The sequence below is a fragment of the Pituophis catenifer genome, unplaced genomic scaffold (assembly GCF_029215685.1).
Source record: "Pituophis catenifer annectens isolate HBS135680 unplaced genomic scaffold, rPitCat1.0.hap2 SCAF_3, whole genome shotgun sequence".
In the NCBI taxonomy this organism is placed as follows: Eukaryota; Metazoa; Chordata; class Lepidosauria; order Squamata; family Colubridae; genus Pituophis; species Pituophis catenifer.
In genome coordinates, this window is record NW_027256883.1 from 59,307,600 (window position 1) to 59,332,055 (window position 24,456).

The 24,456-nt window shown below is 36.8% G+C and overlaps 1 protein-coding gene across 1 annotated transcript in view; it reads right to left on the reverse strand.

The window, feature by feature from the left end:
• NETO1 (neuropilin and tolloid like 1) overlaps positions 1-24,456 on the reverse strand; it is a 98,323-nt gene that overhangs the window by 62,523 nt on the left and 11,344 nt on the right. The window contains exons 3-5 of the mRNA XM_070940993.1: positions 14,940-15,075; positions 9,969-10,106; positions 4,136-4,384 (exon numbers count right to left, since the gene is read on the reverse strand). Coding sequence (XP_070797094.1) covers positions 4,136-4,384; positions 9,969-10,106; positions 14,940-15,075 — 523 coding nt within the window. The remainder of the gene's footprint in view (positions 1-4,135; positions 4,385-9,968; positions 10,107-14,939; positions 15,076-24,456) is intronic.

Consider the following 24,456-nt stretch of genomic DNA (forward strand, 5'->3'; position numbering starts at 1 on the left):
CCTACCTTTTTTGGTGAAGAAAACAAGAAAAAGAAATCTGCCTCTACCTCCCAGCAATTTTGCACTTTCTCTTCTTGCAGTCTTATTTTATTCTAGAGTCTTTAACATCTTTTCTACTCTTAGATGTCAAATTTGTGCAAAAATTATTCTGTTAGAACCTCTCGTCATGGTGTCCGTTATTAAGTCTTTTAGTCTTTTATCACAAATATACCATGCTTTTCAAAGCATTCCTTTTTCATGTGTAGGTTATCAACAGGCTTAAACTTTAACCATGTATTCCAAGGACATTTTTTCTTAAAGCCAATATACATCAAATCATCAGACATTCATTATTGGGTGTCAAAATAACCTAGTTATTTTTTTTATATTATGCATTCTTTTCTCATTCAATTCAGCTAACAAAAAACACTTTTTCCCTTGGTTCAAATTCATTGAGAATGTTGTATATTTCCTCCTCTCCCCATCCATTCATCCTTGGTTCCCATCCCCCATTTTTCATTATTACAATTCACTGGAATTTAACATGAAAGTATCACCAACTTACGGATTCTACCTTCACTCTCATCCACAATAATTATAGCCATTCATATTTTCTGACATATCTTTTAGCACTTTTAGTCATGGTTAAACCTCATGTCACGAGTGTTTTCAGGATTGCTGTGGCTACTTGATCAGTCACAAACAGTATGGATCCAATCAAGCCATCTCCTGTTTGCAATTAACTGCAAGCCTTCCCCACCCTAGTTAATTGCAGGTTAACTCCCCATATAAGCACAGACCTTTCTGCTTGCTACTTGGGCCTAAACGCTGTTTAGGCCTAGATGCAGAGCCAGTGCTGAAGCACCTGGACGCAGAGCTGCAGAAGGGAGGAGAACTCAGATAAGGAGTCCTGACAGCTGCAGCAGAGATAGCAGCAGAAGAGGAGCCGAACAGCTGTGTAAAAATACTCCCATGGAGCTAGCTGCAACTGTGAGTTGAGATAGTTGGGAGCCTTTTGAAGTCTCCAATTTCGGCTTGCCTTTTGCTGAGTTGAAGCATGCAAGCCAACATCTGAACTGTTGCTGCTGGACAGTTTCCCTCCCAGGAGCTTCAAGCCATGTTTGCTGATTGAATTGTTTTTTACAGGTGACTTTTAGCTGTGAAGCCTACGCTGCTGCCCTTCTACCACCTCGATGATGTATCGACACCGAAGCTGCTTAATGTCATGTTAGTTTTTTTCCTTATGGACTGTTTCGGTATTGTGGAGAGGAATTTAGGGAGATGGCTTGGCTTCATTTAACCAAGATAAGACTTTGTTATTAATGTGCCTTTTTAAAGATATAGTGTTTTTTAAACATTTTGAAGTAAAGTATATTTTTATACAAGAATCCTCTGTTAGTTTTATTTCAGTCCTAGTGTGTTTGCTCATGAGCTGATTCAGTTTGGGGACAAACCTCAACCCCATCCTGACACCTCAACCTTCACTTCTCTACTTGTATTTATTAAGTCCATCTTTATTCAGCTCTATTGCACCTCTTCTTTTTCTTAGTTTCACAGGCAACATACTAAAAAAAAATCAGTAATTTATTGCTATCTACCATCTTCTGTGGCATTGATAAAATTGAGGCTTTCAAATGTATGCCTTCTAATAAGACAGAAAAGGTATATAGTAGATTATCAATTTTAATGATACCCATGCCATATACATTAGGGAATATCAGTCATTTTGGCTACAACTGGAATGAAAATCCAGCCTTACCCCTTATAAATAAATCTATTCTATGCAAGCTACAATCTTTATTCTAGATACCACCTTGGAAGCCAGCATATTGATGCTCACAGTTCTCCAACTAGGAGATATATGGAGGATATTGACATACATTCAGAATGTAGCACTATTCATTCCATATAATTAATCTTTTAGAAATCTCTGATAGCTCCTGCAAGTTACTGCAAACTTTCATTGCAAATCTGACCTCAGAAACTCATTTTGCTTTCAGAAATAAAATCAGACAATTTGATGAAAGGCAGAATTGAAAGACAGCAATTAAGATGATTTCACAGAACTGCTTAATTGAATGCATCCCATGCTTTGGATCTTGGATTCCTCTGGCAAAACAATTTGCAGTTTAAAAGATGGGGTAAAAATCACGACAGTAGCTTTTGTTTTTAATAAAAGACAATGTTCAAAGGAAAGAAGAACAGCAGGAGCTGAAAACCATTTTTTTTCTTAGTAGAATGTACACCATTTTCTTGAGATGATGTTAAAACATATTTCCACTTCTTACGCCAGGAATATTACTTGCTGAAGACATATTCATATAATTAATTGCATTTATAACTTCCTAGCTGACAAGATCTACATATACAAAATGAATATGTTATGACGAGAACCAATACATAGTGAACATTTCAATTATTTTCTTTCCACGTAATTATAATTCTCCCAGCATAAATATATATATATTGCATTCCATCAATGATTACTACCCAGATAAAATCATAGTACAGTTAAACTTGCTTCAGTGGACCATGGCTTAACAGGTGTAGGATTCATGTTTTTCATGTGGCTCCCAATCCCACTAAAATATGTTTAAATTGAGTCTGCTTGTTAAATGGACATTTTACTGCAAATGATGCTTTTTATACCAATTCTGTAATTATGTAAATTGCTTATATTTGTATTTAATGGACAACTGGAACTAATGGATATCCCTCCATCTCAATGGTTCATTAAATCAGAATGTTACCATAGGCTTCTGTTTGCTTTTTTGTTTTTATTCCAGTCGCCAGGTCCTCTTTTAGGTTACTGCAACAGCCTAGATCAGTGATGGCTAACCTTTTTGCCATCGCATGCCAAAAGCGGGGGGAGCACAAGGGGTTGCGCACAAGCGTGCCCACACCCATAACTGAATGCCCTACTGCGTCCCGCCCCCCCACACATGTGCGTGTGACCCCACTTCACTCCCCTCACTTTTGGCACGCAACAGCAAAAAGGTTACTGGTGGGCCCGGTAGACCTGTTTTTCACCCTCCCCAGGCTCCAGAGGCTTTCTTGGAGCCTGGGGAGGACAAAAATGGCCTTTCCCACCTCCCAGGAGGCCCTCCGGAGGCCGGAAATGGTCTGTTTCCTGACTTTTGGTGGCCCCAAAAGGCCCCAAAATCAGCTGGCTGGTGTGCGTGTGCATGCTACAGCTGAGCTAGGGCAACGCTTGCGTGCCCACAGATACGGCTCCGCTTGCCACCTGTGGCACGCATGCCATAGGTTCACCATTACGGGCCTAGATAATTATCTCATCTTATAGTACTTGCCCAGAATTTGCAACTATCACTGGAAATTTCTACTGTCATGATTCAGCCTGGCTGAAATCCAAAATCTTCCCTTATTCTAGAATTGGCACCACTTAGCCAGTGTAGATACTTTATTGCAGAGAAGAATGAAGCCAACTACAAAAAAAAATAATAAAAAAAAATAAACCACCTCCTTGTTGTAGGAGAGAGCATTCATGCCCTATATATCCCTGTGCTGCAGGGATTAAATGTGAAGCTTTTTCTTCCTGTCTTTCCAAGTTAATGGTTCTTTGGCTGTTGTCTCAAGGTCATAAAAAAATCTGAGATTTGTTGACATAATGATCATTACCAGCCTGAGAAGTTTTGGACTCATCATGTCAGCTTTATTTCTAACATCTGTACATCCAGGATTTCAACGTTAGGAACGCTGCAGTTATAAAATCACTTCCTAGATTGGGGTCACAACAATACTTCCTTTATTATGCTTCATTAGACATCATAATTGCGGGTTTTAAAAAATACTTTTCTTGTAATGAAAACTTTGGCTCCTATTTTTGTAGTTTTATTTTGCTTTATTGCTTTTTTTGTATCACAATATATATATTGTGATATATATATCACAGCCAGTTAACTAAATAAAATCACTTGGTATAAATACAAAGTGCAGATTAAATTCTGAAAAAATAAGCATCTGTTTTCTGGGGAGGGGGGAAAAAAGCATTTTCTTTCCATTCCCATTACCAATATATTAAAAGTTTCGCATTTTAATTATACTATATTATTGCATAACTTTATAATATTTCTAAAGTCTATCATTATAAACACTAAAATATTTTCCTCTAAAATTATTTTTAAAAATTACTTACCAGGTGTGAAATTGTACTGTGCAGAAAATCCTACAGATTCAAGTTCGCCATCAGCAAAAAATTTAATCCACAAGAATCTGCCACTGGATTTTATTTTAGGTGGATTTTGCTGTCCACAGAAACGGCCAATTATTGGAGAAAATCCAAAAGGTCCATCTCGCACTTCAATATGATCAAATTTACATTCCCAAGAAGGCTCTATGGAATATTTCTCATCAAAGTGCAACTCAATACATTGTCTTGGGGCAGCTGAAAAATAAAACAAAGACTTTCCATAATTTTATGCACTGAAATGTATTTGCTTCCAAATGGGCTGTTTTTAAATCTATGCACCGCAGTATTTTATGGGTCTTGAGGTTTTATTCAGGCAAAGAAACTTACTCTACTCAGAGCTATTATTACTAAGCATAAACATAATGCATTTCAATAATCATATCAGTTGGCTTTCCTACTAAACTTTTTAAACTTTTTTACTTTTTAAAAAAACTTGGATTCTGCATTGCAGGACAAGTAAAATTGGTAACAGTATGGCCCAGTTGCTAAAAAAAACGTGCATAGGCATCTACGTCTTCCTTTGCTTCTTCTTTTCCTGCAATTATTATTTTTTTCTTTAAAGAGATTTACAAAGCAAAGAAAATGTACATTTGTTTATTTGAAGAGCTGTGATGGCGCAGGGATTAGAATGCAGTATTGCAGGCTAACTCTGTCCACTGCCAGGAGTTCGATTCTGACAGGCTCAAGGTCAGTAAAATGAGGACCCAGATTGTTGGGGCAATATGTTGACTCTGTAAACTGCTTAGAAAGGGCTGTAAAGCTTTATGAAGCGGTATAAGTGGTATTGCTAGTGTTGTTTGTAATGGCTGGCCTAAGTAGCAACTACATTCAGCAATATCTATGTTTATGTTTTTGTTGTAGCAATAGAATCCTACAGTGATAAAACTGCTTGTGAACCTTGTAGACCTACCTTTAGTTTTGCTGTACTGTGACCTTCAGTATGATCTTGAGCCTCATCTAAATCTCATTCATACATAAGATATTCCAGTTAAACAAACAAGACCCAAAACTATCCATTATGGTGCCATGTTTTCACTAAATTTCAAATAGTTCTAAAAGATTCATAAACTTTGTTCCTCTCATATAAATATATATTACCACCATAGTGCAGCACTATTTTGTCAAACACTGCTGAAATTTCTCAACTTACAGAATTTTCAGCATATTTTCTGATCCATTAAACAGCATAGGAATTGAAATCCTATTGTACAATGGTAAAGCAGAAGTAATGTTGAAAGAAAACTCAAATACTGGCTCTTTAGCTTTTAAAAAAAAATTGTAGCCCAAATATAGCTGCCTAACGAGCTTGCTTTCACAAATTTGCATGCTTTCATGGAAACATTAAAAGTGATTAAAGAGATGTTAACTTGGTAACATTGTAGATTAGATTTATGCTCGATTTCTGCTGGGGACTTGTAGAGAATTCTTCCCTTTATCTAAAGCTTAATGTGAAAAGCAACATCTATTTTTTGAACTGGCTGCATCCTATTCCCACATACAGGTTAATCTGTCATTTGTCAAATGCAGAAGCCAAAACCAGATTACATTCTTTATGATTTGGCTTTTGCAATCTATTTGGTAATGAAAAACAAAGCAAATGCACTGACATTTTGAGTCACTAATGAATCACGCAAATGTGCTGCGCTAACAATGGAAGAATTTTCAAACAATGGAAGACGTCCATATATGGAAATGTCATTTGTTCTCCTCGTTCTCCTGCTTTCCTTTGTGACCATTTGTTCTTGAGAATTAGGAAACCCTCTAGAACAGCAAGGTACAGTAGGTGTCATTGGGAATCACAGCAGGATACAGAAGCTTCATACTAGTTTCATGAAAGCTTAAGTATCCTGGAAGATCTTAGGTATTGTTCAGGAAGAACTTCAGCCAATGGAAACAAGGTTTGCATTTAATATTTCAAGTTAAAAATGCATTTTAATTTCCAGGATTGTATCTCTGACAGATAAACCAAAGTAGACATACTGCACATGTTAGTGTTCATTGAACTGCATGCACAGAGCAGCATTCTAGAGACGTTAACTATCAAAGTATTTCAACTTTCATGTGTAGAATCTGTTCAATTAAAAACTGGACTTCTGGATAAACAAAACAGATTGAATTACTGTGAAACACTAAGAACCTTCCACGCTCTCGTCAAGGTTCACACAATAAAAAGCAAGAAACAGATAATATTAGATTTGTTCTAAAAAGCTTTCTCTTTATCACTAAAATTTGGAGTTTTTAAAAAAAAATCACAAAAAGGATGTCTATTTTAATGAGGATGATCATTTTTCTTCTTATGCAAAATAATACTAGGCTCAAAATAATTATGTGATAATTAATGCAAAATCTTCAGTAGTTAGTTGATTGCAGCAAAGTTGGAGTTTAATGCAGTTTAGTGATTATGCTGATTTTGCAGTTCAGGTACAGTAGACTATCCCAAGAAATCTTGCTTAGGTTTTACTCCCTGACCTTTCCTAACCATCATCTCTAGCTCTCCAAGAGCAATTTTACCACGCTGAAGGAGAATCACTGCAGATATCTGCACCCATCTGTAACATGGGCCAGTATATACACACACCTAAAACACACACCTACACCAATGTTTATCTATTCATATTTATTCATTCATTCTACCAGCCCATATTGCAAGTGTCATCTCAGAAAAAAGATATGTTTCTTCTTTCATCTCTAGCAATAGTAAAAGCAAAAAGGCAAGAAAATGTTGCAAACTACAGTGGCTGTGTGGTACAGCTGTTCTGCAATGAGCTTTTACTACTTGAACTCTTAGCTATCTTTTTAATTTAGGTTCTAATTACCTTTCTTCAAAGAGTCCTAATAACATGGAAAAGATAGCTTAATGCTTGCATGTCTTGTCATCTTTTTCATCTAATTATCTTATAGAAGTGCTGCCTTGAGGTTTTACATCTGCTTAAAATGACTTGGGGTTCTAACAAGAAGCAGAGGAATAGATGCAATGAAAGAGGGACATACAATTAAGGCTTTAATTTTTACCAGCCTGTAATTTTATGTAGCTGACAGCTGAAGCTAAGCAAAAAAAAAAAATAATCTATTTCATTTTAACAGAATGGCTGGAAATGAAAGATTGATCTAAACATCTTTCCTGCATAACTGGGAGCCAGTATCACACAAATGGATTGGAATAATTCTTGATATCTCCCATTAGTTAGCAGTGAGCAACCTAATAAAAGGAATTTAGAATTTAAAATACTTCATTGCTAAATGAAACTCAAAATCTAAAACAGCAATAAACATCCATTTTGATACAATTTAGATTTGCTACAATGGACAAAATTGAATTCTCCTTTTTTCTTTCTTTCTTTCTTTCTTTCTTTCTTTCTTTCTTTTTTTTTTGCAACAGTCTGAAGTTAGAAGCCAAGCTCTTTGATTTTTAATGCATTCTAAGCAAATGTTAAATTCTTATTTAGTATTTACATGTATTTACAGTATTTACAGGTATTACAGCAAAATTATACAGACTGCTACTAAGTTTTGAACTGGATAACAATGAAAGGTTAAAGTATGGGAAATACAATTAGGAGTTAAATTGAGGTAAAGATAAAATTTTCTCTCTTTCAGGAGTCCTATTTTCTTTATTCCCAAAATTTTAAAAAAGCATGCTAGACCAAGTTATTTCTTCATATTACACATTATTTCACATCATATAAAAAAATAAAAACTTTTTTTAGAAAGTATGATGTTATTGTAGCATACTGCTGTCTTTATATAGATATGACTGAGAACAAAACACTAAATCACCACCAATATTTCAGCTAGGACTTTTAAAATTATTATTTATTTATTACTTTTTTTAATTCTACATTTATTACTTCATAGTAACTCAAGCTGGCATACATACTTAATATTCCTCCTCATCCTGTTTTCCACACAACTCAGGTTGGACCAAGTAACTAACCCAAAATCACCCAGCCAGCTTTCTGGCTAAGGTGGAACTAGAACTCACAGCCTCAAAGCAGAGAATTAATATATTTGTTATAAAGAACTGAAGTTCTTTGGCTGAAGTTGTTCAAGCACAACTATAGAAATAAAGGAGAGAATCAGTACTATAAAAAGGTGGATCCTAACCCTTTTTGAAAAATATAATTTATGAATTACAACCATAATGAATAGGATTTGTCCAATATATTTGGAACAAGTTCGTGTCTTTTTCAAATAGTCAAGATATCTACTACCTAAAGAAATTCAGAATCTTTGCTAATAAAAAATAAAAATAAGTACATTTTCAAAGTTACTATACGGATGATGTAACTGACTATACCCTACAGGTATAGTCCTTGACTTACAACCATTATTTAGTGACTATTCGAAGTTACAAGTTAAGAGCCATGGTGGCGCAGTGGTTAGAATGCAGAATTGCAGGATAACACACTGCTCACTGCTAGGAGTTCGATCCAGCTCAAGGCTGACTCAACCTTCCATCCTTCTGAGGTCAATAAATTGAGGACCCAGATTGTTAGGCAATATGCTGACTCTGTAAACTGCTTAGAGAGGGCTGTAAAGCCCTGTGAAGCAGTATATAAGTCTAACTGCTATTTCTATTGCTAGAATGCCACACTGAAAAGTGACTTATGACTGGTTTCACACTTACGACTGTTGCAGTATCCCTACAATCACATGTTCACAATTTGGGTGCTTGGTAACTGACATGTATTTATGACAGTTGCACTGCTCCGGGGTCATATGATCACCATTTATTACCTTCCCAGCTGGCTTCTGACAAGAAAAGTCAATGGGGAAAACCAGATTTGCTTAACAACCTCATGAGCCACCTAACAACTGCAGTGACTCACTGAATCATGGTAAAAAAAAAAGAGGACATAAAATGGGGCGTAACTCATTTAATAACTGTGTTGTTAGCAATAGAAATTTTGGGCTGAAATTTTGGGCTGAAATTTTGGGCTCAGGAACTACCTTTAATAATTTTCAAATATATATTTTTTAATAAAAAAATGTAATTGAACAATAGGAGCCAAAATAATCTTTGTTTCAAATAACAATATTTATATGTGAGAGAAATGAGGGAGTATTATCATTTAAGTAGATAATTTTATATATGTGCATTTAGATTAGCAAACCTCCATCATGATGTCCACAAAAGTAAAAGAATAAGTACCATAAAAATATGATTTTCTGCTAATTATATATAGCTTCCAATCTCTTAGGGGTCTCTATTTTGTAATGAAATTGGTATGAGTTTAAAGCAGCCCATGTAAGGAAAAATAACACTACCTATCACATTTTAAAAAATACTTTAAATGTTTTAGCAACCCTGGAACTATCTAATGTGAACATCATACAAACATATTTCTTACAAAGAATGATTTGGCTAGAACTTCCTGTTGATAACTTTGTGACTGACCTGGATTTGCTGCCAATAATTCTGAAATATTGCCAAAAGTCTAACCATATTATGAAACATCCCATTTCTTATAACTCAAAAACAACCACAAAAAATTAGAGTGATGTGTAACAGCATTAATCTTATTGTCAAATTACTGAGTCTAAAAATGGAAGAGAATGCTTTCTATTTAATTATCAGTTTGCAAGCTTCTGCGGAGTCTTTCAGAAACGTATGCATTTTCTATGAATACAAAGTTTTCATACGATGTCCCTCCCCAAAAATGAACATTTATACATTCCTACTAGATAGATTAAGCTCGTGTTTTTGAACCGGTTAAGTTTAATAATCATAAGTAGAACAATCAAAAAGAGAGAGAGAGAAAGGAATGTCTTAAATTACCTTCTATAATATAGACACATTCTCTGTCAGGAGGATATTTGTTGGGGTAATTCGGGGAAGTGAAAATACCTCCTTCTGTGTATTTTGTCCACACTCCACACTGAACTGTCTTTTGTCCTTCTGAACTGCTTTGCTTTTCTGGAAAAGAAGGAGGGAAAGGAAGATGAGATGTTTTGGCTTAAATACATAATGTGTAATCACTTGCTTTCACCTGTAGTCTGCTACAACTTTCTACTTATACCATAAAATCAGGGTCTGTGTTTATTAATCCAACCTCAAAGATGAGATCTTCTTTTTCCACAGTTACACAAGAAGGAAGAAATTCCAAGTGTAAACTTTTGGAAATGCTTTGGGACATTAAACAGGAGTTTGCTAGTGAAGCCTGATAAGGCAGTCAAAATTATACTGACTACCAGAAAGGGCATTTCAAAGGAAAATGGGGGTCCTTGGTGCTCTCTGAGCTTGGTTGTTTTCTTTCAGATGTTTCATTATGAAACTAGGTAACATCATCAGTGCTAGCACAGTGCCTATACCACTGATGATGTTACCTAGTTTGGTAATGAAATGTCTCAAGAAAACCACCAAGCTCAGAGAGCACCAAGGACCCCTCAGTTTAACAAATATTTTCTTCTATCAGCTATAAAGAAATACAAGATATCAAACTGAGTGGCTGTGGCTGCCGGCGTCCCGATATAGTCAGCTGGTGCCATCGCTGACTATTGGGGGCGAGACATTGGCCCCCACGGAGAAGGCGCGTAACTTGGGTGTCCTACTGGATGCACGGCTGTCTTTAGAAGAGCATATGACGGCCGTGGCCAGGGGGGCTTTCTATCAGGTTCGCCTGATACGCCAGTTGTGCCCCTTTCTGGATCGGGACTCCCTATGCACGGTCACTCATGCCCTCGTCACTTCCCGCCTCGACTACTGCAACGCTCTCTACATGGGGCTCCCCTTGAGGAGCACTCGGAGGCTCCAACTGGTGCAGAATGCGGCCGCGCGGGTACTTACGGGGGAGACATGGCGCTCCCACGTGACACCTCTCCTGCGCAAGCTGCATTGGCTTCCAGTGGTCTTCCGAGTGCACTTCAAGGTGTTGGTTCTCATCTTCAAAGCGCTCCATGGCTTAGGACCCGGTTATTTACGAGACCACCTTCTGCCTCCGATAACCTCCCACCGGCCAACACGCTCCCACAGAGAGGGTCTCCTCAGGGTACCGTCTGTCAGGCAATGTCGGCTGGCGACCCCCCGAGGAAGAGTCTTCTCTGTGGGGGCACCCGCCCTCTGGAATGAGCTACCCCCAGGGATACGACTAATCCCGGACCTCCGGACCTTCTGCCGGGCACTGAAGACTTTTTTTATTTCAGCAAGCCAGGCTGGGTTAAAATTTTTAATTGGGTGAATTTTATGGGTAAGGGGTTTTAAAATTGGAGAAGCCAAAGATAATTTAATTTGTTTTAATGTATTTTAATATTTGTATTGTGTGTTTTTAATTCTGGCTGTTCACCGCCCCGAGTCCTTCGGGAGAGGGGGCGGTATAAAAATTTAATAAATAAATAAATAAATAAATAAATAAAATAAATAAATAAATAAATAAATAAATAAATAAATAAAACAGAATTTTAAAACAATAACAACAATGGCAGAATCTGCAAGAACAGAACACAGCAGGGTAGGATGCTATATAGTTATAGTCTTATTTTTCTGCCTGAAAATAATATAGTGTGCATGTATAACCGATGCAAAGTTATGGTATTTCTAGAAAAAATAATTACTGATTACTGATACTCTCACATATAACAAAATATCAAGATTTCATCATACTCCAGAAACTGTATGTTAAAGAAGGAATTGCATTATAAATAAAAAAAATATATAACTCTACCTATATACAATCCCCCCAAATAGCATGGCAACACAACTGAAAGAATCTGATCTGATTACCAACCATCCAATCAGGAAAAGCTATGGATGACATTTTCCAAAATCAAATTAGAGAATGTTGTAATGGTATTGAGAAGATTTAATCTCAATGTTATCTGGTAAAATGCAATTGCTATATATGGATTTCCAGGAAATTCCTGTTTGGTTTTGGTTACAAGATTTTATAAAAAGAAGAAAGCAATTGGATTTCTTTGATTTGATGTAATGTGATTTAACCAATAGGGAAAAAAAGTTAGTAATATGAAAGGATTTATTGGAGGAGGCAACCATATGATGGTAGAGTATTTGACTTAAGAAATATAAAGACAAGTGAAAAAAATATTCCTTGGGCTGCAAGGAAAGGTGATTTGAATAAACTCAGAACAATGATAATAGACTGTTCTTGCATGAAAAATTAATAGAATAAAAGTTTGATATTAATGGAAGTTTCTAAAAAAGGAAATATTAAATATGCAATCATAAAAATTTCCAATTAGAAAGGAAAAGGAAAAATAAAGGAAGTCCATGCAGCAGCACAAAAAGCTCATAAGCAATCAAAAAAATGAGAAAGGGCACATATAGAAGGGACAGGAAAGACTAATTATGAAAGAAGGGCAGATACAAGAAACCCAGAATTGCAAAGATTAAGTGATGACCAGAAAAAGTTGTCTTTACATATATGCAATTAAAAAAGGAGCAGAAAACTGATTGTATAAGAAATTGACAAATTGTTCAGAGGTAATGTAATTTTTTCCCCTCAGAAAAATATCTGTTTCTATTAAGCAAGCATGATAAGGTGATTGCATGGGCAGGCCAAAAACTTCAAAATGACAGAAAAAATCTTAGGGAGTATCTAAGAACTTTTCAGTAAAGTTCATTTCTTTTGTTCCAAATGAATAACTTCCTAGGCACAGAAGGAATCTGTTCACAGATTCTCAGACTACATTTTGAATTTAGGAAAACCTGCAAAATGTCAGAAGCCAAGAAAAGGAAAAAGAAACTATCTCTGTCTTCAAAAAGAGTGAAAAAAAGAAGATTCAGGATATTGGTCGATCTGTAAATCTCATGTCAGTAGGTTGGAAAACTCTACAGCACATAAAGAAATTCAATTCCTAGAAATCCTACAGGAAACATGGACTGTCAAAAATAAAGCCTACATGGGAAAGCTGAGGACATAATGTATCTTTAATTCAGTAAAACATTTTATAACATACCTAAGAATATTCTGATTAATAAGCTAGTTAACTCTGTTATGTGTGGCAATAGTACTAGATAAATTACATATAGGAGAAAAAACTATTCAAAGTATACTCAGGCAACAAGTATTGAAGGTAATTTATACTTCCTAGTTCCTTGTAATCCATATCTGTAGACAGGAAGGAGGATGAGTTTACTTACTTTCAATCTTTATACAAGTGGTCCTTGAATTATTGCCACTCATTCAATGACCATTCATATTTGTGACAGCACTGAACACAAGGGGAACTTATCCTTGAAGTTCTGGATGTTGCAACATCCTCAGGTGATGTAACTGTGATCTGAGCCTTCAACACCTAGCTCATGGTTATGTCTCAGTTTCTGACATTACCTGCCAGTTTCCCACAAGCAAAGCCAATACAGAAGCTGGCAGGAAATCAGAAATTTCGTTCACATGAAGTCTTTGCTTAAGAATAGCAACCGAATGCTGGAACTTTTGTCGCTAGGTGGTGAAGTTATGTGATTCACACTTTACTAATGGATCAATTAGCAAGAGCCATCCTAGTTCTAATTGCTGTTGCATTCTGAGGACAACCTATAGCTCTTGGTCTGAGGTAGAAATTTGACTAGCTGTACTTCATAGACCTATAAATTATATCAGATTAGAATTACATTGGATATTTAGGATTCCAAATGTACTAAAATAGCATCAAACAAATTACTTGTTAAGAAAGCTTCATATCTGGGTTATGTTTGCAGTTTTTAATTTTGTCAGAATCATTTTTCAGCAATTCTATATCTTTAGGAATCCATCTTTTAGATGAGCTGATAGGCAATACTGGTTGCATAGTAATTAATATTTAAAATTGGCTGAGTTCACAAATCACATTAATCCAGAATGTGGCAGGTTTAGTTTTCATTGTGATTTGTAAACCAAGACTTTGCAAAGAAGGCTTTATAATGGAACACATGTTTTAAACCAGTCAGTTGTTTCCTCTGTAAACTTTGGGGGAAACAAGATTTGGCTTAGTTAAATTTGTGAATCAGATCAGAAAATTCTTGCTACTATTACTTTATATTCCAGTTGACTTACTAATAGCATTTAAAAAAAAAAGTTATCTGTGAGTTAGGAATTCCATTTGTATTCTTAGCCAGAAAGGAACTGTTGGAGATGAAATGCTTGTTTTGCATTTGAAAGTAGCAGCAGCACCTGTTCATTCATATTTCCAGCCAAGAAGCATAAATGTTTGCAATGTCACCAATCCATCTTTTTACAGAAATGTCTGCAAGCAAATATTCAAGCTCAGACAGTACCAAAGACTCCATAGTTCAACCGTAAGCTACAAATATTCTATTTGTACTAGATCACTTTCTATGTCTTTTTTTTTTTTAATTTGATTTATATGTCTTCTGGGCTTGACATTCATTGATTCCATAAATGTAATCATCCGTTTCTAAGTTTACCAACTGTAATATAATTGTTGGCCAGGATGTGATTGAAATGTTACTCTTATTATAGGGTCCAATTTTTAGGATCTTATTTTACCTGTTTTGGCCTCCTGATTCAAACAGAAACATGCTAGACCTGCAGCTGCATTGGAATTCAGAAAATTTATTCATTAATTTTTGGCTAACATGTTTCAGTGCTGATCTACATTTGGAAATAAGATGTGTTTTCAATATTAAATGTCATAGTCTGCTTTATTTTAAACTATTTTAAACCTGTTCAGAACAATAAGCACTACAATCGCCCCCCTCTTTACTAAATTGTTTGAGAAAAACATAAATCATTTCAAGTTTTAAACATTTTTAAACAAAACCAGTTCATAGGATTATTTTCTTCTAAAAACATACCTGCTCCTTTTTTTGTTGCCCCAGCACAGTGTAGGATGATAAAACTTGCTACAACTGGAAAATAAAAACATATTAGTTGAAATAAGAAATTAGTTAGGACAACCCTATCGTTAACCTTAATCCAATGTAGGAAATGCTAAAGAAAGAACAAACGGTATATTTTGTTTGGCTGTACTTATTTTTTATAAGAACATAGTAATCCTAAATATGTGGTTACATATTCATAATAAAAGCCACACAGCAAAAGGAATAAATAGACTTATCTTTTAAGCATGAAACATTTTGATTCATGAGTGCTCAGAATTTAGTAAGAGATACATTGAGGAGACACCATTTAAATACTGTATATAGCCAGAGCTGCAATCCTATGCTATTTTCATGGAATAAGTCTCAGGAAAATCAGTGGAACTTACTTCTGCATAAATCTACACTACAGATTTGAAAGAAAAAAACCTGGATGATATTTTATGAGATTTTGGTATTAACTATGTCAGTTATGTGCACACCAGATAGTTATAGTAGTTATAGTTATGGTTATAGTTAGTGATGACATTTAACTAGCCATAGGAATATTGAATAATAGTATATTGATGTATTTAGCCAGGCAATCTGTCCTCCCTCAGATGTTTCTGATATACAATTCTCAGCCATCTGATACCACTGATAAAGTTTATTTATTAATTTAATTTAATTTAATTTAATTTAATTTAATTTATTTATTTGTCAACAAGTACAAGGAAACAAGTAACAGTATAGACATATACATGGACACATGAAAAAATTTGGCACAAATAAAAGAAATAAATAAGCAAACATAGACATAAATACATAAAATGAGTACATATAAATGGGAACAGTAGGACATGGACAGTAGGCACACTGGTGCGCTTATGCGCACCCCCTTAGGGACCTCTTAAAAAACATGAAAGGTCCACGGTAGACAGTTTAAGGTAAAAGGTATGGGGATTAGAGAGACTAACAACAGGATCAGGTAGTGTGCTCCAGACATTTACTACTCTATTGCAGAAGTCATATTTCCTACAATCAAGATTAGAGCTAATTACATTGAGTTTGAATCTATTGATAGCCCTTGTGTTATTGCAGTTGAAATAATGTTTCTTAGTGCCTGCAAAAAAATGTAATACAAACAGCACAGAAACTTTTAAAACAAGTATTTCTTAATGGTATTCAAAAGCCTACTAGCTGGATGAAAGAGAATTCAACTGGCTGTTTATTAAATTCATTCATTAGATGACCTTGAAGAAATACTAAATATCAAAATGTAAACCATAGAAAGAGTTAATCCATTCACTGGATTATTACAGATTTTGATTGTAGGAAACTATATAATGAATGCTTTGTATGAATGACCAATTTTTAAAGCTCTCAAACCGAAGCTGGCATTGGTTCACAATGATTGAAGCTCTGTTTTAAAATGCGAATGCATGCAATAGTACTTTCAATAAGGATAAAATTTAGCATTTCTTTTCACATAAAATACATATTGGTAAATGGGCAACTTTACAGCACTTGCATTTCAAATTGTAATAGCTTTGTAGTTTAGTAACCTCCATTCACTGCAACAATTCATCTCTGAAGAGCATATAGACCATCCTATATACAAAGAATGCAAGTGTCATTTGTACATTGTATATCCTAATGCAAATGATATTCAGTAAGCAGCTATTCGGTGCAAACGACTCTTTGAATATAATATCAAAAGCCATACCATTCTACAGAAATGGTGCTTATGCAACCATTACTTTGTTCCCCTTGTCAAGTATTGTCTTTGCTAACTTTGCTAGCTTCCTACCTCAAATTGATTTCTTCTAAGTGTATGTTCATTATAGGGCTATCAGATCTGAGCTTCAAAACTCTTGAGTACTACTAGGTGAGAGTAAGGAAGCAGAAAACAAAAAAATATTAACTTTAATGTAGAGTTCACCAGATTTTTGCAGTCTGGATTGTTAAATCTAGTTCAGAAGGCTGGGCGCAAAACAATTTACCCTTATGCATTAATCTGACTGCAGAGCAGAAGAAAATGAAGGTACTACAGATGCTTAATATAATAGCCAGTGTAAAATAATTAGAAGGGCCAGGTATGTGAAATTATTGTTACGAGTACTGTTGATTTATTTCAGTGGAAAATTAATTTCTGAATTGGTAGTTATGTGCAAAATAGTTAATTTGTCAAAATAGTTTCAACAGAACTTAAAGAGTTGAAAATGCTGTGCAAACATTCAAAGGGAAACTTCAATTGTAAACAGTAATATATATACATATGAGACAACATACATGCCCAACAGACCAAGTCACATTAAATCTTCAGGTTACTTGACTGTTTAGATTGTGCCAAAGAGTGGATTTTGAAGGACTTAAAGTGTCCTCCCAGATATTCAGAATGTTTTGTCCTTATTATGAGTGGCCAAACTAGCTAAAAATATTTGTTTTTTTTTTAAAAAAACAATATTAAAGACAGATAACACTGGAGAATAAGTGTTATCAGACTTACTGAAGTCTGCATTAAGATTTTAAATCAATTGATAAGATGCTAGTTTGGAAAGCTCAGTATTAGGACTCCAGTTATTATTAGTTTGCAACTCCCAGTCATAGTTATTTGCAGTAGAGGTAATAGTGAATTGTATCAACTGGAAAGCAGAATTCTGTACCAGCTGAATCTTCTAGATAGTCTTCAAGGACAGTCTAATATAAAGCAAATGTTGAATAAAATGGAGGAGAGGATTAACCCTATACTGAAGTGCCTCATGGAACAATCTCTTTCTTATAGCCCCCAACTAGATTGGAACTACTCTTAAGTAAAATGGTGTCTTCCTACTGCTAACTACTGCTGATAGCCTAGAAGGCTACCATGGATAGCTGTTCAGATTTTCTGCAGAACAGCTATTATCTCCCATCCCTACAGTGAGGTGTTGATTATTCCCTAGAGCCAGGTCCCTGTCTCCTCCTTGGAAGATTTTGCCAGCTTGGAGAAATCGGGATCAAGTCTTCAAATGGTGGATATGGTCTCACAGAAAGCCCTATCTACTGCTTTTAGATACATAGCCTCATAAACCTCCCACAAAACATTCCAAGACATTACCTCTGCCATTTTAGAACTTGGCCATCATTTTGTAATCTTGACCAGGTTTGACTGAGATTATCCAAAATGTGTTGGGCTACATGGCCATAACAGTTGATGGTATCATGATAGCAATAATGCAACTGGTGTACTTGTGTCAGATATTGGAATGAAAACTTGTAAAAATGGAGTTTGTCTCATTATATTTTACTAGAAGAGTACTCAAATCCTCTGCTCGAAATAAAATTCCCTATACCAACAGGCTTGAAATTTTAGGCCTCGATAGCCTCGAACTATGCCGTCTATGTTCCGACCTAAGCTTAGTTCATAAGATTATTTACCAAAATGTCCTACCTGTAAATGAGTACTTTAATTTCATATATTTACAGCAGAATCAAGCTGGGTATTTAGAAAATTAGGTGAATAATAATAATAATGCACCTATTCAGTTCTAACATCTAGAGTCCACTGACATTGTTACACCAACTCTGTTGTGCTTTCATTGAGCATAATTTTCCCCTTTCCCCATTTATACAGGTATGCCAATCAAGAAATATGTGCACCTAATACATACGGTATATGCTGCTGAAGTTTAAAACTTATCTCTGATGTTCTGTACATCTTATGATCATAGCATTTTTTTTTATTTTTGATGCATGTAAGCTACTTAAAAGCATTAATTTAAGGAAATCCTAGAAAAAATAATCTGCAGAATTTCTTCCCCTATGTATCCACTAGTGGCTTCATAGAATTAGCTGCCCCATAACTACTGGGAACTTAAATGTATCATTTATGAATTTTCTTTAGTTACAATCTTAGAATCCCATTACCACTTTTTCTTAGATCTTCCTCTTAGGGTGCCTTGCAACAGATCAGCAAACATTATTTAAAAGCGCTAGCAACTGCTAAGAAAAAGGAGGATAAGCAATATTCAGATAGCAATAGACTTAGACTCATATACCACTTCATAGTGCTTTATAGCCCTCTCTTAGTGGTTTACAGAATCAGCATATTGCCCTCAACAATCTGGGTCATTTTAACCTTGGAAGGCTAGAAGGCTGAGTCAACCAGATCTTATATAACTGATTTGGTATGGCCATGGTACGCACTTCACTAATTCATTACCATTTACAAATATTTGTCATTGGGAACTTGTTACATTGATTCACTTTCCATAAGGCTGAACTGAAGCTTGATAGTACAATAAAGCTTACAAATTTCTCCATTTGTAATATTAAAAGATAAATCACTGAGAAGAGAGGGTCAACCTATTCTCCAAAGCACCTTAGAACATGACAAGTACTAGATGCAACTTGTCAAGGAGACAATGAACCTAGAACTAAGGAGAAATTTCCTGTCAGTGAGAACAATTAATCAGTGGAATGGCTTGCCTTCAGAAGTTGTGGGTGCTTCCTCACTGGAAGTGTTTAAGAAGAGATGGATAGTCATTTGGTATAATCTCTTCCTTGGACAAGTGGTTGGACTAGAACACCTGCAATGTCCCTTCCGAACTGTTTCAAAGTTATGTTGTTTTGGTTCTGAAGAAGTCCTGAGGCCTGACAGGTTATGGTCCCTCAACTATCTACTCTTCGCATTTTTCCTCAAATCACTGTGGATACTTCTAGGATTCTAAAAACTTCTGTCCTGCTATCTAATACTTTAAAACTTCAAATTTCCTTGCCTTCTAATAGTACCATAGCAGCTGAAGAAGTGTTCTACTTTAAAAAAGATTTAGTTTATGCTTGGTCAATTCTGGTCCACATATGGTCCCCAGTACTTTTTGATATTACCTGCTATCTTGTTATTTTATTTATTATCCTCCTCTTAAAATGATGGAATCACAGCATTTTGTCATGCACAGTTCTTGGGCTTTTAATTCTGCTTCATAATCCTACCTTGGTATTGTATGGGTTATAAAAAGATAATAAACTGTGCAGATAAGAAATGTCTGTACACAGATACCACTTCCAGCCTGTTGCTAAATGTGATTTTGGGAACATTCTAGGTTTGAGACAAAGTATGAATAAACTAGAGAAATAATCACTATTGTTACTAATCTTGGACTGGAACACCAGAGTTCTAAAACTTGTTTCCCCATAGTGGTCATTTGTTGACTTTACACCCTGACCGTGTGAGTTTGACACTCACAAGTTTGAAGCCCAGCCAACTTCAAGCTATTCCTTGAGCTTTTAGCCTCATATTGTGGAATTGCCCATATGTGCCCAAATCAATGCACATAGTTCTGTTAGTTGTCAAAGAACTTTAGTTGAGAGAACATGATATTCTGAGTTAAATATTATTTACCAGTATTTTATATTTCATAATACCAACATAACCCACTTTTCTTTGAAACAAAAGTTTTGTTTTGGAAGTCAGCAATATATTCTGAGACAAACGCCACTGTATAATAAATTGATTGAACAAAAAGGTTTCTGTCCTGTCAAAAATGTATTTAGTAAGAAATACTGTTAAGAGAAAACTCTGCTATTAACTAAATGCATTATTCATCTTGGATTTCCAAAACACTTTAAAGAAATTTCAGGGTTTTGAAATTATATCAGTACATTTAAGAAACAGCGAAAGGAGAAAAATTGTGTATTTAGACAGGGGCCATAGGGGAGGGAATATACTTGAAGTCTACTGCTGTCATTTTATTTTCTTGTTCCTAAACAATAGCTGCCACCATGGAATATACTAAGTATTTAAATTTTATGTTTAAATAGGCAGACTGAGCATATATTTCCACAATTCCAAAACAAGAAAGAGAAAACCATGATTTATATGTTGTTCTTTCAAAGACAGATTCTGACATTTATACTATGAACTGGAGACTTCAGACAGAGAACTTTTTGTATTACCAATCAAAAGCCATTGAGCTTTCCTACTCCCTTCTGCTTCTCTGTCTTTAGTGAATGATTTGTGGTAAGAAAAGGAAGGAAGTTGAGGTGAGAAAGCAAAGTCACAAACAAAATTCTATAAATATAAACCAGAAATCTTGTCTGGAAACATCCTTGTTGAAACTCAAGCTACCTTCTGAAAAAAATCATACACAGTATTAAAATATGCATCCCTCTTTGCTAAAGTAGGAAACCTGTGCTCAGTTATTCATGCCTAATTCCATTCACTGATATGAATCAAATTGTTACATTCTTAATGCTTTGAAACCTGATCAGCAATAAGCATCATGGATTTGTAGTCCAAAACATCCAGAGAATATGTTTGCCTCCTTTAACAAATATTTAGATGAAGGTTTATGTTTATATAGTGAAAGATGATTCAGTGTATATAAATGACATAAGATTTATTTAGATGTTCATAAGAAAAGCTGATGAGTAGTTTGCTATTGAATCATGTACTATATACTCGTAATCATACTATAACGTTCTTTGCAGGTTTACTTTGCAAAACGTTCTACCATGTTTATTCCAAAGTGTTAACAGAATTTAACCCTAAATTACTGAATTAGAATTACTGAAATAACTAAAATAATTCAAAGCCAGGATGATATCCCTCAGCTTCATCTACTTATGAAAAAATGGGCATAGTAATAACCAATACACTTGAGATGACTATTGATATGATGTAAATTAAAAGATATGGACACACCCCATTAAATTTAATGGAAGAATTATTTAATAGTAATCAAATGAGCTTAATATTGTTTAATGTATGACTCTATTTGCACATTATTGGAGAAATTATGAATCTTATTAGCTACCGAGCACTTGAATATTAACCAGATGGTTTTAACTACAAATAACTTTTTAAATTAAATTATTCACTTGACTAGAAATGAATTAATGCTAAATCCCTTTTCCTTTCATCTGATGATTTGCTATGACCTCCATCAAATAAAGTTGTACAGAAAAGGAGAAAATGAACATCTTACTACTACCATCCTGACTCAAAAAAAATCCATTCACTATGCTTTGAAAGAAAGCAGTTTTCTTTTAAAGCCAAAATTAAGAATAGTACTGTCTCCATTTTCACATCCCATTCCCATTAAGCTTTCTGATTCACATCCTCCTTCAAGATACTAATGCTTGTCTGTACTGTATCCAGTGAGAACAGAAAAAAATAAGCTGAAAACAAATTTATCTAGGGGCTCATCACTGACCCTTCAAAAAAATTGATCTTTTTAGTCAAATAAATCATGTATTAGAGGCAGTTTTGTACTACGTTTGCTGAGATGTGTTTAAACATATTTAACTTCATTATTTAATCTGGGTTATAAATAAAGATATTATTTCTGTTTATGGAATTGGATATGTAAGTACCATTAAATGAAAATATTTCTCTCAGTTTCCACTAGTATTTGTGAAAGCATGTAGCTTAATAAAGGATTATACCATACGACTTGAGAATTTTAAATACTGAAAGAAACCTAGGGAACCTAAGGAAAACTGTAACTTTAGAGCTAGCCAGTAATCACCAGCCAGTGACTTAAATGTAATAACAGGGCTTCCTGAAGGAGGAAGAATAGAACTACTCAAGTCCAGCAGCCTGTTTTAATCCTGAATAATGTCAGTAATTAATGAGTTTGGATTAATTTAGACAGCTGGCTGCAGGGACGGATATTTGCCATTCATTCGGTGAAAATCTCACCCTCACGCCTACCTGGGACTCAATCTACATACACAACCTAGAACTGAAGATGAGGGGGAAGGGACACAGGGCCATTCTGATTTTGAACCTGGTTACACAGAAGTAAGTTCCAGTGAATTTCAGAGAACCGGATTCCCAACGAGAGCAAATAATAGACTGAAGCGGGCCCCCGGCGCCCCACCAGCCGGAATTGGCCAAATTCCAGAATGCACCGACTTCTGCGCGGTTTTAAAATCTCGGTTAGCTTAACTGTTATAAGGGGGTTTTAAAAAAAAAGTGAAGAGTTTTAGCGGACAAGGTCTCTCGGCCCCATCCGCCCTCCTCTTTCCGCATATGGGTTTGTGGGGCAGATTTGCCCCCAACTGGATTCTTCTAGATCGCAACCCGGATCGAAGAGCCAGGAGTTCCCTCGCGGTTCTAGTTCAAGGAGTCAGGGTGTCCAGATTCGCGATTCCGTGGGGGAGGGGGGCGGGGGAAGCGTCTGAGGCGGCGGCAGGGGAAAGATTTACACCTACGCCATTCACCTTTTTCCGCAACTGATCTCCTTCTCCTAGTTTGCAACAACCTTTCGCCGGAGGGAGGGGGGAGGAGGAGGGGAGAGGGGGTTGGCCGACTCGAGTGCCCGGCAGAGCGCGTTCAAGTCTCAGTCCAAGGCGGGCGCGGGGGAAGCGGTACTCACTGTGAAACAAGCTGCGTCCATGGATCATGTCTGTTCCTTACACAAGGGGCTTCGCTCTCCACTAATTCCATCTAGAGACGGGAGGGCTTCCACGGTGGAGAGCCGAGCAACCGGGAGCCCACGCGCGCGGCACACGCTCAGCCCAGAAGCTCGACGTCCCCCTCTGCACTCGCTCGCGCTCTCGCCCCGCCGTTTGGCAAGGAGCGACCATTTCCACCGCTCGGCTCCAGAGCAGCCAGCTTCAGGGGCTAGCAGCGGCCGCCGCAGCCGCCGGGAGTCTGCATAACCGGCCAAGAAAGGCGAGGGAGGAAGAAGAGACGCAAAAGCTCGACTCCGGGCGACGGCAAACAGCCGCCAACAGGGAGCTCCCAGGCTCCGGCGCGGAAGGGAGGCGGGCTTCTCTCCTCCCGCTTTAATCGCCAGTTTCCCACACAGCAACCAGTCTTTCGGAGAGAATTTGGAGGCCGAGCTCGTCCGGCCTTTTAGAGTTATTACGGCGCACAGAAGGGAAGAAGCCGGGTGGGCCTGTCATCAGTTCCCGGGTGGGACGAGGTGGGGTGAGGCCCCCAAAGTGGGAAGAAAAGGCTTCTCCAGGGAGAGGGGGGGAGGGAAGAGAACAAGGGAAGGGGGCAGAGGGCAAAAATGGGCTCACCCAGTGGGGGATTTAGTCATCTTTGGGGGCCCGCCGCGCAATCCTTATTATTAAAGGCGAAGCCCTTTAAAGTCAGCTAAGCTCAGGTCGCCCGCCTCGTGGCAGCACATCAAGCCGAAGTAAAAGTGCGTCTCCTCCGGCCGGCGTAGTAGGACCAGGAAAGGAGAGAGAGAGAGAAAGAAACAAATCACAATTCAGCCCAGAAGCGATTTAACCCAGGAGAATCTCTCAAGCAGAAATTGGGAGCGAGACCCCGGAGGGCCACGCAGTCTTGGAGGTGCCGCCGCCGCCTACCGAGCGCCCTTCAGTGTCTGCCCCAAGCAAGAGATGGCGTCTTTTCCACCCTCGCCAACCTGCGAAGGATCTTCGCTCTGCGCGCTGCAGTCTTTCTGGGTCCAAGAGCAAGAGTGGGGCGGGCTGGAGACACTGCAATAAAAGTTTAGTGTCAGGCCGGCGGCCGCCAATAAATCTCTTTTCCTCTGTCCGGAGGTAGCAAGGGAAT